Raw genomic sequence first — 16,074 nt, 5'->3', positions numbered from 1 at the left:
CCGTTTTGTTATTTATCACATTAAACCATTCTACATACTCTATACAAAACATTTTGTGGAAAAATAATCTAATAATAGTAATAAATATGTAATATTCATGGAGTAATGTCACGTCAAAGATTGACGTGTACATCAAGGGGCGAAATTAAACTTGCACTGCAAAAAATTATTTTCAAGAAAAAAAATCTTAGTATTTTTGTCTTGTTTTCAGTTAAAATATAAAAAGATGCTTTCTCTTGATGAGCAAAACGACCCAAGAAAAAAAGTCTAGTTTGTAGATCAAAAATATCAAATTTAAGTGATTTTGTGCATAAAACAAGCAAAAAAATAAATACAAATCTGCGAATGGAGTAAGCAAAAAAATCTTGAAAATTTTTCTTAAAAACTAAATTCAAGAAAAAATTACCCCATTGATAGATTTTTTTGCTTATTTTATGCACAAAACCACTTAAATTTGATAGTTTCGAATTTATTCTTTTTTTTTATAGAATTTTTAGATATTTTTACTGATAACAAGAGAAAAATATAATTTTTTCTTGAAAATTATTTTTTGCAGTGTGGATGCTCCTCTTTTCATTCAATTAAACGACTAAACGAATTTCAACAATTATTAATTTAATCCAGTGAAGAAATAAAACCACAACATTAACTTCAAATATTTTTATTGAAGAAAATTTCAATGACATTTGTTATTGACAGAGGCTTTACAAAGCCAGTGCAAAGATCGAAACAAAGATACAGACAGCTTATAAACTTAAGTGTTGCCAATAACAATTTATTCACAGGATAAATATAGACATTTTAAAAATAATTAAAATTCATAATTTAAAAAAAAGTTTAAAATCAACCTAAAACAAGTTGTTTACACAACTAAAAACACATTATTTGACCCTCAACCAGGTCCAGTGCATGTGCCATATGTTTTAACAGGACAATCATTGCTGTTTTCCTTCTGTGAAATATCATATCAGTGGGAGATCTTGCTACATAACAGAATAAATGTTTTAAAACACTATGACAGGTGATATAACATTCGATAATAAATAACCTTAATGCTTCCATTCCGTCCCCCAAATATAGATAAAGCTGTTTTGTTTCTGTACAGGTAGGATCTCTATAGAGACTTTAAAAAAATGATGGATAGCAGGTGGACGGTTCCTCACTCATCTGTGAGATATTTTAACAGCTCTGACTGCAGCGCTGTCATTGTTCTCCTCTGCTCCTCATCATCTTCTTCATCCTCTAGAGGAGTGTCATCTAATGAGCTTTGGTTGTTGTCAGGGTCCAGGTAGAAGATGTCTGCCTGATGGACACCTGAGATGGACTCAACACGCTCTGTAGACACTGGGAGTGGGAAAAGATGGTGCTTAGTAGGGAAGAGCAAGGCACAAAGTAACGCTTTTTGGCTTTGGCTCCATCATTCCAAAAATATTTAAGTTAGATTAATCTTTTTTTTTATACAATCATAAATCACCGCTATATTTGGCAGTCGATCTGTAGTTCATATTGTATACATTTTATAGTAGACATTTTATACAGTAACTTTAGCTCAGTGTAGTTTTTGATACGCTTTAGCTATAATTTTAACAAAGGTAATCTACTACTTGTTAACTTTGGGGGTCTGGGTATATGAGGTTTCTCCCTTACCGTTGCTGGAGGCGAAGACCTCTCCCCACGAGTACTCCGCCAGGTTAATGGGCTGCCGTAACCATGGTGACTCCATAAGCTCTTCTAGTGTTATTCTCTGAGTAATGACTGGGTGCAAAAGACCAGCCAACAGTCCATACAACTCTACAACACACACACAACCACAAAGCAACTGGTTACACAGCCAGAAACTGGAAAATTAGTCATGTCTTTTAAAAACTTTTTGTTTAAGCTGGGCTCCAAACCTGTGGATATCTGGCAGGGAGGATTAAGCTGGGCTTTCAAGGTCTCTTCCACGCTACAAAATGGATTTTCACTAAAAAGTAAAGTGTATAAGAGGACTCCTAGAGACCACATCTCCAGCTCTGGACCCTCGTACCTATAAACAAAAATTAAAATTTATGAATTTTAGTGAATTTTTGTTTCAAACTAAGATGGCAGCAGAGAGGCAAAAGTTACAGATTGCAGCTTTAAGATTCTGTCCATTTGTCAAACAGAAGGCTGCATCCTCAGAAGGTCGCATGCGCAGGCTGCATACGTCATCAAGCTTAGTTTATTCAGGGTTCCCACACCTTAGTTAACTTCACATTTAAGGACCTTTCAAGGACTTTTCAGGTCCAATACCCTCAAATTCAAGGACTAAGTGTGGGGACACATTTCAAGTGAGGGCAAGGTTACATTGCGTTACCTTTTAAGATACATTGTTACAGTTTCCTCTCGAGGGGAACTCGTTGGAGTGGCTTTGGTGATGCCTCCAAGTGCATCTGAATGCGTATATCAAATTCAACCAATGGTGAGGCTTAATGACAAAGACAGGGTGACGGAGTCAGGAAGTATATCGCTATCTGAAATATTGCCTAAGACAAGGTTACAGGGACGCAGGAAGTATGGTAAGGGAGACGCAGCGTCTCGTTCCCTTCTCAGGGAACAACAGCTACATACGTAACCTTAGACGTTTTCACGTGTCAAACACAACTATGCTAAAAAGCATTTTGGTATGAATCAACATTCACATACAGAAGATATAAGCATTTAAAGTAAACAGTTTAGAACGTGTGCTTAAAAAGTCTAGAATTTTTATTTTGTTATCCTACACTACGCAAGGAATAATACGGATTTTTTCCCAGAAAACTTCTTGCATAAAATATATTCAAGCACTTTCAAATACCTGTATCTATGTATGTTTATTTTCAAAAACTTCCCAAGACCTTGAACCCCCCCAGATTCAAAAACTTTCAAGGATTTCAAGGACCCGTGGGAACCCTGTTTATTTCAGTTAACTGAGCACTACATTCGCAATTCATAAACATACAACAATTATTTATGATTAACTTCATATTTGTTAACTCCCCCCCCCCCCCCCCCCATTGACGAGTTTACTTGTGAATTAAGAGAAAACGCTTCCCTACCAATGACGAGTATTTCCGGCTTTCCGCAATTCCGCTGTTATCCACCAGGTGGATAATCCACCTTCCACAACTTATACAACCTGGAAATAATGCCTCACGTGAAAGAATCTGATCTGAATCTGATCTCTATCAAAAGTCCTTTAGAAAAATGAATGGAATTATCTCAGCTTTTTGCTCAAAATTTGGTGTTTTTGAAGAAACCTACCCATATTTCAGAGGTGATAAGAAGAGAACTACTCAAGGTAGGATAATTTTTTTTTTTTTTAAAGCAGAGGGTCATGAAAAATGCTGGCACTGGCTGGCAACTTTTTTTTTTAAACGCTGGTGTGGAAAGAGTAAATTTTCTGAAAAAGACGTACGCAGCCTACAAATGCGACCGCTGGAGGATTCAACCTTCTGTTTGAGAAACAGCCTGCATTCCCAAACACTCTTCTAAAGTCACTAAACATCTACAGTTCAGACAAACAGGAAGTGCCAGTACATACGGATTTCCTTGGAGCACCTCAGGTGAGCAGTACTCCAGAGTCCCACAGAAGGTGTAAAATAGCTGTCCAGGTTCCAGCACAGCAGCTGAGCCAAAGTCAATAAGTTGGATGTGAAACTGAGAGTTTATGATGATATTTTCATCCTTTATGTCTCTGTGAAGCACTCTTTGACCCCGCAGGTAACTCACTGCCGCTACCAACTGTGGAGAAACACAAGAATTTACAAATTTGGCAGACGCTTCAATCCAAAGTGACTTAAAGTGCATTCAAGCTAAAGTATATGGTGAACCATATGTGTCTTCCCTGGGACAACATTATGATGTTATGGGTTAGCAGCAGAAACAAACTCAAAAGCTTAAAGTATCAGACAATTACCTTCGACTACTTTCTATTTTGAATGAATTTTTTTAAATGATTAAAGGGGACATTTCACAAGACTTTTTTAAAGATGCCAAATAAGTCTTTGGTGTCCCCAGAGTATGTATGTGAAGTTCTAGCTCAAAATCCCATATAGATAATTTATTATAGCATGTTAAAATTGCCACTTTGTAGGTTTGAGGTATCCTTTTAAATGCAAATCTCTGCACTAAATGGCATTGGCGTGGTTGAATAGTGCAGATTAAGGGGCGGTATTATCCACTTCTGACATCACAAGGGGAGCCAAATTTCAATTACCTGTTTTTCACATGCTTGCAGAGAATGGTTTACCAAAACTAAGTTACTGGGTTGTTAATTTTTAAATTTTCTAGGTTGATAGAAGCACTGGGGAACCAATTATAGCACTTGAACATGGAAAGTCAGATTTTCATGATATGTCTTTTTTAAATAACAAATCATATTTCTCACCTGTCTGAAAATATAACTTGCAAGAGGTTCATCCAGTCTCGGTTGCATATCGATAAACTCAAACAGGTCGAGCCCGTCCCCATGTTTCTTCATAACCATTTGGAAGAACCCCTCATTCTCAAATATCTCAAGCACCTGAAGTGACAAACCATCAATTTATGACAAACACTGACTATTACAACGTTGTGACCAGATAATACAGAAACCAAAATTGAGCATTAATTTCTTAATATACCTTCACGATGTTGGGGTGTTGCAGACGAGCTAGTATGGATACTTCCTGAGTGACCCGACCCAGATCAGGATCATCTACCCAACATTCACCCACCACTGCACTTTTCCTGATGAACTTCACAACCACCTGAGAGAGGGCAAAAGATTTTGTGTTACATTTTATGAATTTGACGGACAATTTTTCCTCTCTGAGATTTAAACCCACTACAACACTTCTCAAACTACAAAAAGAGATACAACATCTCAGTACCAGCTTTCTCAAGCAACACACTACAAAAGTTTAAATATACTATATAGTGACTATCTGATTTTCAGTTATTGGCTATATAGTTTGATGAAAATAGCTCCATAGAGTCACTGACTTCCTGTTCGTCTTTCCGTCTTGAAGCAAGCCAGACGAAGCCAAAGGCTCCCTTTCCGATGGAGCGCATTGGACGATACTCTTCCTCAAACTGACCCTCGCATGCTCGGGAATGCTCCAGGTCCACAGAAGAACGCAGGGCATCAGAACGGATTGCCTGATTAAAAAGAAAGAGACATAGCAGGCCCTTCAGAAAGAATAAAGTACAGCCACTAATCTGGTAAACAACACCTAAAGATACAAAATCCATGCCAAACTGTTTCACATCACCTCAGCAAAGCTGTAGGCAAATGGCTCCTGTTCTGGGGCTCCTGTCCTCCCAGTTGGAGACATCATGCTTTGTAGTGCCTCCTGATGATGGAGCAAAAGATGACTCCCACTTAGCCACAGGCAGAACAGAGAACGGTCATTGGATAAGGATGCCTGCCGCACATCACACAGAACCTCTACACATACAAAGAGAGAGGGAAAAACAAAAACTTTAAGTGCAAATAACTCAACATAAAACACTAAGCAGCAACACTGATCTACACCAGGGGTCTCCAACCTTTTTGTGAGGAAGGGCTACCACAATGGATAAAACAATCTGGAGGGCTACTTTTTTGATATAGTCTACTTTCTTTACTTGTTTTTTTATTTTACTTGTTGATAGGTTTTCTCATTGTTTAAAATGTAGGAGAAATATTAAAATCGAAGCTATCGAATCTTTTACACCATTGACGAGTTCTAGTCAATTAAGAAAAACGCTTCCCTGCCAATGACGAGATTTAACGGCAAACCATATTTCCGCTATAGTCCACTAGGTGGCACTCTTACCCAGCTTATAAAACACTGAAGCATCTACTGATCCAAAAACAGTAAAAACATTGTGTATGTTTTGATCATCGTTCTGAATCTGAAAGCTAACAAAAGTCCTTTTGTTTAAAAGAAGAATCCGTTCTTCAGGGTTTCCCGCAGCACTTTGCAGTTCGGGCGGCCCCCTTAGCTGGAAAAACACTACCGCCTTAACTAGGTGGTCCAAAAAAAGGCTGTCACTGTCTGGAGGATAGCCAGTTGATAAAACACGTGCCCGTGAGAACTGTAAGTGGACTTATGTTTTGGGTTTATTTAAGCCTGTTATTGTATTAGTCTATAGTTCTTGCAAATTTAAAGTAAGTTAGCTGGTGATTTTGTTGTTTGAGCAACCTGCTGGCTAGGTTTCACATGCCTGTTGATTCGATATAACTGTTGATTGTCTATGTGCATTTACATGCTACAGTAGTTACCCTCCTTTAAGATAACGTAATTAATAGTGGTAAATAATCAGTTTTTACAATCTTTACGCTATCGTTCCCAGCCGTTCTACAACATCTGCTTCAGTTTGTGTTTATTAACCCTTTAGTTTCACTTCATCACGCAGCTATTCCCATTAGAGGTGTCTGTTAAAAACATATGTCATTAATAATCTAGTATGTGTTTATTTTCTGTCATAGTTTCTTCAAAATTAAGTGTTTTTAATAAAAATATTTTAATTTTCATCATTATGAATACGCCCCACCCCTTTGATTGCCACGCCCCCCGGAACTGAACCCCCACCCAACCGTACCACCTTATCTAACACATTTTCTGCGGGAAACCCTGGTTCTTTCATTATAAATATTGTTTGATTACATATTTAAAAACAACGCTGGTGGGGAAAGAGTTAAAAGAATAAAATTCAGGCTGATATCTGTGTGCTCATTGTAAGCCAGGTGAGTTGACATACCGATTGGAGTACCATCTCTGTGGTAGCAGGTGACATGAAACCTGCCGTCTGGAATAAGAGAGTTTGACTGAGCCTTCTTAGGGGTGGAGGTGGCAGGGGCGTCACCTGGCAACATCAATCCACCACTCCTCCGGAGATCTAGAACACGCCCCACGACACCTACTGAAGATGGGTTCCAATGTTCCAGATGTGTTCGTGCTGGTTGTTCTAGAGCCTTCTGCTGAGGGCTTGCATCGTGTATTTGATCTTTCGATGATTGAGCAGTTTCGTCTGTGGCCTCTTCTTCCGAGCAGATCCTATCTTCAACCTCCGTGTCCGATTCCACAATGAAGGGTGAAGGGGTACGCAGAAGTTCAGCAGTATCACAAGAGGTCAACGAATGGTCGAGATCTACAGGGACATCTGGGATCTCAATGCTCTCATTCAGGTTCATCTCCGACAAGCCATGAACAATTTCGTCTCCATTAGAGTTCAGGTCCAGGAAGCAGCTCCCAGATTCTGCAAGGTGACGTCCCTGTTGAGACTCATCAAGCTTTTCTGGACCGGAACCACCCACTAGCTTCTCACAGAATCCAGATGATGACCCACTGCCCAGGGAAATCACTTCAAAGCTGGAGTCATTAAGCTGGGCCTGCTCGGAGCACTGACAGGACTGATTATGAGATTCAGGGTGTGGTGAATTTGGAGGAACTTTAGAGTCTGGGTTTGAAAGTTTTTGATTAAAAGGTGCCTTGGAGGCATCTTGCCCTGATGGGCCACCACAAGCAGAGAAAGAGGGGCAGGTTTTGTGGACCTCCAGGGACTCCACGAGAGCAAAGGTCTGTAGCAGAGCATTGGTGGAGTTTGCAGAGTCAGACTCGGACACCCTTGTGGACAGGGCTACAATCTGTTCGCAAAGGTCTGTAGTATCATCCAACCTAAGACCAACAGAATTACAAACAAACATACACAAAATTGGAGAACTGTTTATAACAGGGGTTCTCAAAGTTTACATTCAAAGGTCCAAATCTGAATTCTCATCATTTACATAGGTCCGGAAAAACTTTATGTTAATCATTTGTTTATATAACAAATCAACACAAATAGTTTGGGGAAAAACATAAGTGTATTTTGCATTTAAAGTAAAAATAATGTTTTAAACATAAACACAAGAAATATGCCAAAAGTAACCAGGTGCAAAATACAGAGCAACCTAATTAGAGAAATGGCACAGTTTGTTCTCCATCAGATGCATAAACCATGGCAAATAAAAGTGTGGGTGGTAGGCAGAGACACAGACCTAAATTAGGGGTGCACTTATAAATTGGCTGATAAGCTTACTATCCTTCTCAATGAATTACTGTGAAATGCCGCTACATCCAAAAGCCAGGGGGCGCTTTCGGGCAGAAACTTATTATGCGCTGCAGACGAAGAACTAGAAACACGGAGCTCCAGGAAATGTCTTAAGGATATATTTATATTACTGTTCTTCAAACTTTTTCAGGTATTTTCATGATAATAAAGAATATGTATAATATTATGTTTGATGAGTGTTGCTTTTTTAAATGCATGTTTTAAACGACTCAAACCAACAGTGATTGGTAAGGACTGATCAAAAGCCGTAGTACATGAAGTAGCTGTGCATAATATCTTCGTGTGATGACTACAGCGTTACACAGGAAATTTTTAAATAACTCGTTTTATTTTCTGACCAGGAATACTCTTAAATCTAAGAAGAAAAAAACGAAACGAATGTTTTACAAGTTTAATATGCATTTGTAAAGTAGCAAATGCACACATTTAGCAATCACATAGAAATAAATGCACTTGTAATATGAAGTGGACGCGGGTCCGGATCAAGTTCCCGTCGGGTCCGGATCCGGACCGGAGTCCGGACTTTGAGAACCCCTGGTTTATAACATTAAAGGGATAGTTCAAACCAAAATTTGGTTTTCCTGCTGTGGAAGTTAATGTATACCATCAACAGTGTGCCTAATAGGGTTGTGTCGATAGTCTATAGTATCATGTATCAACAATCGTCAGACATATCACTAATAGCGGGCTTTACTTAGACTGTTGGCAATTGTCATTATTATTATCATCATCATCAAAATTTCACATTAACATGCGCATTGTGTGCTTTCCTAGCATGAGATGGTTTGTGGGCTTCTCTTTGCACGAGAGAGCTTTCTTGCACGCACATGGACTCTTGCTCGGACCTGAATGCACGCGCCATGGACTCCTAGCACCTGAACTTGTAATTGTAAGTGCGGCTCTGACAATATCTCTTTAATATTAATAATAATAGCAACATATAAAATGCCAGACTTGTGAATTAAATAAAAATAGTGTATTTAAAAATGCAATTTAAAATGACGATGCCGATAACCATAAAAAATACTTAATATCGGCACCGATAATCGACCAGGCCAATAAAGATTTAAAAAGGCATCTCCTACAAATATTTATGTACAAATTAAACCTTATTTTATTGTGAATCTTACAAAGTTCGCATGTTCTCGTGGAATTGCTGGCATCAAGCTCTACCAGTTGAGCTGTAGGTCATATAACAAAACAGTACAGTATTGTAAAAATACAGTACACTACTTCAATACTGAATATCCCTAAATAAGAGAATTATCTTACCCATTCATTGGTGTGGAAGTGACAGCAGGTGAGGTCATGGTTGATGGGACGCTGCCCTCCTTCTCCAATTTAGCACTGGTCCCAGTAAAGATCCGCTTCCCTTTCCCGAGACCTGCTCTCTTCCTTATGGCCAGATGTACCATCACACTGTCTCCAGCAAGCACTGTGTTTGGATCTAAAAGATATTTTGATGTTTCTATTATCAAATGCATATATTATTTAAGCATTTAAATTAAAGCAGCAATTAAAAAACTAAACTTACTACAAGTGTCTTGTTGGTCATCTTTTGTTGCATTAACATCAGTTAAGAGAGTTAGAGCATTGACGGGTTGACATTTAGCACTAGCAGAACATCTACAAGGATCTAAAGGAAAGGAGGGGGATTTCAGCACAACGTCAAAGCTAAATAAACGTGTTTCCTCCTGAAGGCTTTGTACCTGTGGGGCTGGACGTGTCATGTAGATGAGATTCACAGTCATTGCTTTGATTCCCGTAACGAACTCGCTCATAAAATGCTGGTATCAGGTACGTGATGGTCTACAAATACAGGTGGACATGGAAGACATGCAGATCTTATTTAAAGGTGAATGAATTCAAGTTGCATATGTCATAAATGTCATAGTAAATTTCATAGCATCTGTACCTTGCCGACCAGCTGCTGGCTGTTGTATCCGAGTAGAAGGAAACTAAAGATGTTGTTGGCAGTGTGAATGGTGCCATTGGGCAGAAGTGTTAGAAGACAGGTACTGGGAGCAAACACACACACCGACCCCGAGTAAAGTACACCTGAGCTGGGGGATAGGACATCACCAGAAGCTGATTTACCACCTTCAAAAAAACAAGGATGCCAGGGCAATGATCATACTGAACCAAAAACAATATAGGATGAATGAATTAGATCCACGGCTAGAAGCATAATAGTAGCCCATTGCAAAAACTGCTTAGTCTTACAACTTGATCATCTAATTTCTTTCAAGATTGGTGATAACTGTTTGAATTCGTAAAGTAAGACTGATTAGCAATCTCAGCCTTAGGGGTCACCCCCTTGCACTGTGGGCAGAAAGCGAAACACGATTGGTTGCTTTACGCGTCAGTCATATGGCCCCTAAACGGCCATGGTTCCCAGACCTTCAGTATTGGCGCTTTCCACTGCATAGTACCCCACGGTTTGGTTTAGCTTACTTTTGTGAGTTTTTCCACTGGGTGCAATATGATACTTTTTTTAGTACCACCTCGGTTGGGGTTCCAAGCGACCCGAGCTGATACAAAAACGTGACGTGAAAACCCTGTAGATCACTGATTGGTCTGAGAGAATCATCACTACCAGCGTCATCGCTAATAATGTAAAAGATTAACTTTACCTTCATGCTAGCTTGCGCGGTCTCGAGCAAACATGTTGTCATCTGTGCTCTGCTATAAGTTCCCAAACTCACTTTTAGCGATGGAAAACATCCACAGGTTGAGAATCAGGAACACCATAACAGTTTTTTTCCAGACTTGCATTTTGTGGCGTGCACGTTCACATATACGTTTAAATGCAACTTAAATGAGGCTCAGCGGAGCGTGCCGACTGACGCCACGGGTGTTTGTACAGAAACTGTCATTTGAGACAGAGGTAGTGAAAAACACGATGTGCAAACATCTATTTTTGGTGGTCAGTTTTAATTTTGTGTGGCCTGACTATTAAGCCACACAAAATTATTTATTAAAAAGTAATAAATGAATGTATGGGAATGTACAACGACGTTCTCACATGTATGATGTCACAGCATTAGGCAGCGCAAATATAACAACACGCCTATAATCCTAAGTGTTACTAAACTCAATGGAAAAGCTAACCAAGCCAAAGTGAGCTGACCCAAACCAAACCGTGGGGTTCTATGCGATGGAAAAGCACCATATGAGAGTTGGTTTAGCACTATGAAAGTCTGGTTACACAAAACTAAATTAGACCCAACTAAATTTTTGTCTAAACTTAATATTACATGAAAATAAGAATGCTACTTTAATATAAGACCAGTGAAAATGTCTACGTTAGTAAAACTCTTTTTCGTACTCTGCAATAAACGAGGGTAAAGAAAGGGAGGACTGACCTGATGGTGTCCGACTGAGCCGTCGAGAGCTGCCGATGTCAGAGTGTTCTGGATGCGCTGATCTTCCACAGGACACAGCAGCATGCAGTCGGATACACGCAGGCACTGCTAGACCTGTCTTGTCCTGCAAACGCAATCTCTGTACACGCAACACCTGGGATCAAGAAAAAATTGTTATTAAAAAGTACCTTAGTGTTGCTTTAGCAGAAAGTATCACTAAGCAAGAAAAACAATAAAGCTGGCATTCTTATGAAGCGAAGAAAATCTGAAATCCCACTTCTTGCATTATTTATTTATATCTGCTTGTTTTGTGTTGTAGCTACCTTAAATTTAAGCTATTTCTTTTAACAAACCTGCCAAATTATTCCACTATTAGCTTTTAATTGGACCAACACATAGTCCCGTCCCAAACTCAGACCATTGTGTCCGTGTTGGGGTTTTTTTTGATGACGCCTAACCTTAGGAGTTGTCCTGCAGTGGAATGGCATCTGTAGTGATGGCATCAGAGCCATGATTGACAGGCCTGTAAGTTCTTCGGCAGTGTGATAACCATGGAGATGGGCAAAAGTGGGATCACAACTCAGAATTCCTCCCTGAAGAAACAGAAGAGACTTGAATTTTTCTGGACCACTTAGCAGTTACATAACTTTCATTTGAAGGGATGCTCTGCCAGTTCAATACATGTTAAAGGGTCCATTTATGCAAAATCCACTTTTACAAGGTGATTGGACATAAATGTGCATTGGCAGTGTGTGAACACAACAAATTTACAATGAAAAAAAATCATTCACTACTCCTTTTTAATTCCTTTTAAACCAGAGCAGTCTCAACAAACATGCCGTTTTTAATTCTTTTGTTAATGTGATGTCACACTAACAAAGCTCCACCCACAGCCACTGACTAACTGGTTGACTTTACCCAAAAGCTTTTCTTTTAATGTGTTCATAAGCACGTTGTAGCACGAACACGGCTAAAGATACTATTGTCTCAGACTGTAGTCACAGGAATCAGATCTATTTTTAACCAAAAGCTGTAGCTTATTTGCATTTAAAGGTACACGCATAAAAACAGCACTTCCACCAAACAGGGGGATTTTGGATATACTATACCAAATGATCTGTGGGGTATTTTAAGCTGAAACTTCAAAGACATATTCACCTCTTATATTACATCTTGTAAAAATAGGCATAATATTGGCCTTTTAAATACAGGAACATGAATAAGGTGAAATAAAAAACCTCACATTCTGCGTGAAAGTCACGTGCGCAGTGATCCTCTCCACTTTCTCCAGGAGAAGCTCAACAACCTGTGGCTGTTTGGGCGTCTGAACACACACAGAAACAGGAAATTCTGCACCTGCTAAACTCACTGCAGTCACCTGCCAGACAGAATGAGGTGGTTTTATTAATGATCGTCACATCCAACACCGCAAAAGCCAGAGATTAGGGCAATTGATTATAAATGGCAGTGTGAATGAAATTAAATATTCATGGGGGGAAGGGGGTAGTGACAGCCAAGTGAATTGCTGTTTTAATTTCCTTTGGAGATAAGGCTTCATACCACTTTCGCAGAAACGGAAACAAGGTTCCCAGTGGAATCGAGAGTATCCTCCTTCAGGACCTCCTCTAGTATCTGATTGGCTCTCAGGAGAGAGGTCAGCTTCTGGCCAATCAAATCGCTATATGCACACTCAAATAGCTTACAAGCATAATCGTTGGCATCCACAACCTTAAAAAAAAAGAGAAAAATATGCTTTTATTGAATCGAATATGGTTTTAACCCATGTAGCACTAAAGCAACAGAAGTATCAACAATACAAAATATACTGTAGTTGGGTCAATGACGTGACGTTAATTATTTTGTGTTGGTATGGTTCAATTAAATGTTAAAAGGTTAAAATCTCAAAATAAATTTGCAGATTACTTGCATACATTATCTTTTTTGAGCACCAAGTCTTAAATTTCTGGTTTTATTTCATTTTGAAAAGTATTTGGTGGATAAATGCAAAAATGTCAATGTGGTGTAACCAGTCTGTGTCAATTGGTATAACTAGTTTTTTTTTATATGAAAATATATTCATAAAAATTTTTTTTTTGATGATTACGCTTACAGGTGGTTAAAATACAATATTTCTCATTCTTTGGCACAATTGGCGGTTACACCATTTTTGTAAAAGATTATTTAGAAAACAGAGCTGTTTTCAGCATATGTCAGGACAAATTACAAGAACGCATTAAAATTTACATTTAGAAATAATTATATTTACATTTTTTTATGATTACGCTTACATGCCATCAAGGTGGATAAAATATGTAATATTTCTCTTTCTTTGGCACAATTGCCGGTTACACCATTTGACATTTTCAGGTCCATTCAGTCTTAACTTTCATAAAAATGGTGCAAATGTAATTTTATCTTGCATAAAATTAACATAAATACACTCTCCTAAAGGATTATTAGGAACACCATACTAATACTGTGTTTGACCTGCTTTCGCCTTCAGAACTGCCTTGATTCTATGTATGTTCTATGCATTGATTTAACAAGGTGCTGAAAGCATTCTTTAGAAATGTTGGCCCATATTGATAGGATAGCATCTTGCAGTTGAGATTTGTGGGATGCACATCCAGGGTACGAAGCTCCCATTCCACCACATCCCAAAGATGCTCTATTGGGTTGAGATCTGGTGACTGTGGGGGCTATTTTAGTACAGTACAAAACCAAAATGAATCGAGCTTTGTTACATGGTGCATTATCCTGTTGGAAGTAGCCATTAGAGGATGGGTACATGGTGGTCATAAAGGGAAGGACATGGTCAGAAACAATGCTCAGGTAGGCCATGGCATTTAAACGATGCCCAATTATCACTAAGGGGCCTAAAGTGTGCCAAGAAAACATCCCCCACACCATTACACCATTGCATTCATGAGAAATTGAAAAGGTGTTCCTAATAATCCTTTAGGTGAGTGTACACTGTGCATTGAAATAAACCTGATGCGTGCTTTAAAAACAAGTTTTTTTGGATTTCTCATCTTGCCAATCCGTTTTTGTCACTGACCCAGTTACAGAAAATATAGTCAAAGTCTAAATAAACTGTTTAAGGACAATCTTAGTCGTCCGATACCTGTGCTGTGTTGCGGATAATGGACAGGTTTGCTGTGCTTGGATTAAGAGCTATCCCACAATTCTCTGGGGCACCACATGTAAGCCGTTTAAGCAGAGAGCTCTCAAACACAGGAATCTGCTGGGCCACAGGGTGAGAGTCTTGAAGATCCGATATCTGAAGATTCCTCATGGCCACCGATGTGCCAACATTAAAATCATCTTTTGGAAAAGAAAACAAACAAGTGGTTTGTAACCCGTGAACATCGTACTGCTTGCAAATACATTGCAAACTTATTATTTTAAACCACTTCAGTGTCAGCTGACTCTGACCCACCTGTTGCATCCAGGGGATTTAAAGTGCAGTTCCTTGCGGAGGGGAAGGACTGATTCATGCAGAAGGAATCACTCTTCATCAGACTGCCGGTAATATAGTCAGCATCAGCAACACACAAACTGTCACCCCTGGGGGTGATCCTCCGGTCGCGTCTCAGCCACATCGTAGCATGCACTATGCAAATGTCCTGCTGAGAGATTATTTATAGGTTATAATAGGAATTGTATTGGTTTGAATGGAAACTATAAATGGTCTAATGGTAATATGTGGGTTCTACTGGTGGGATGTATTTGGCAGATGTTTAACAGTAAAACACTACCGGAATGAAGCCCATAACACACAACAAAGAGATTTAGTAATATTTTAATGGTAAGTTAAGCGATTCATAAGGGTATTTGTTAAAAAAGGATAAATTATATTGCTCTTAGACCAACGTTATCATATGAGACAAATCAACCGAGAGCACACTTCACACAACTGGTCGTATAAATATAACGTTACCGCACGACTAGTTATATAACGTAACGCGATTCGTTATGTGATTATAAGCTTCGTCACTCACCTAGCACACGGTTGCTTTCCGTTTACTTCCTGCTGCCTTGGAGACGGAGATACGGTTTTCTTCTTTGCTCTAAAAAGGCTAAATATAACAATTAAAACGAATAAATCAAAGCGTTGCTCTACAAATTAGGACACTCGGTTCAGTATGGTCGTAAACATGTCGTTTGGAGCGCTTGCGTCAAATTTATCATGGCCTACAATGTTTGGCGCGTATGGAATCGAAATAAGGTGACGAGAGGGTAGGAGCCAATGAAAACGAGCGATTTTAAAACTTGACAGGGACTTTATCCAATAGAAAACGTTGGTGGGCGGAACTCGTCATGTAGTTTCTATAGAGACGTACAGAGTGCTGAAGTGTTTATAGGCGTGTTCAACTTGATGCAGCTCTGCGCAGACTAATCGTCTGCGTAGAATTATCGCGAGATCAAATCCAAACGCGAAGATTTTGAATCGCTATTGCGATACTCTGATGTCATAGACGGGCAAGCCTGCGCAGCGCAGCATTAAGTTGAACACGCCTTACGTTATTCAGTGTTTTATTTATACTTTAGCTTTGTAAAAGGCAGAGTTGTATAGTACTAAAGTATTTTAACTTTCTACATAAAAGTAAATTTTCAATTATTCGTATTT

At 39.0% G+C, this 16,074-nt stretch overlaps 1 protein-coding gene across 3 annotated transcripts; it reads right to left on the bottom strand.

Moving 5' to 3' along the window:
• Positions 1 to 703: 703 nt before the first annotated feature.
• pask (PAS domain containing serine/threonine kinase) lies at positions 704 to 15,857 on the bottom strand. 3 transcript variants are annotated; one of them, XM_065262296.1, is made up of 20 exons: positions 15,446 to 15,857; positions 14,884 to 15,073; positions 14,569 to 14,768; positions 13,005 to 13,172; positions 12,688 to 12,822; positions 11,903 to 12,037; positions 11,445 to 11,598; positions 9,995 to 10,179; positions 9,789 to 9,888; positions 9,614 to 9,715; positions 9,352 to 9,526; positions 6,727 to 7,643; positions 5,253 to 5,428; positions 4,984 to 5,139; positions 4,623 to 4,748; positions 4,388 to 4,522; positions 3,542 to 3,741; positions 1,893 to 2,026; positions 1,648 to 1,791; positions 704 to 1,344 (listed from the first exon to the last, which is right to left on the bottom strand). In XM_065262296.1, the coding sequence occupies exons 2-20, from the start codon at positions 15,044 to 15,046 to the stop codon at positions 1,160 to 1,162; spliced, it is 3,690 nt and encodes a 1,229-aa protein (XP_065118368.1). In that variant the 5' UTR covers positions 15,047 to 15,073; positions 15,446 to 15,857; the 3' UTR covers positions 704 to 1,159. The 3 variants fall into 3 exon arrangements, with proteins under 3 accessions (XP_065118368.1, XP_065118369.1, XP_065118370.1); XM_065262297.1 differs by having other exon boundaries at positions 14,884 to 15,070; XM_065262298.1 differs by lacking the exon at positions 9,614 to 9,715.
• Positions 15,858 to 16,074: the final 217 nt, after the last annotated feature.

This window comes from Paramisgurnus dabryanus, chromosome 6 (assembly GCF_030506205.2).
Source record: "Paramisgurnus dabryanus chromosome 6, PD_genome_1.1, whole genome shotgun sequence".
Taxonomy (NCBI): domain Eukaryota; kingdom Metazoa; phylum Chordata; class Actinopteri; order Cypriniformes; family Cobitidae; genus Paramisgurnus; species Paramisgurnus dabryanus.
The sequence above is the reverse complement of the archived record's forward strand: the minus strand, read 5'-3'. Positions and strand labels throughout refer to the sequence as shown.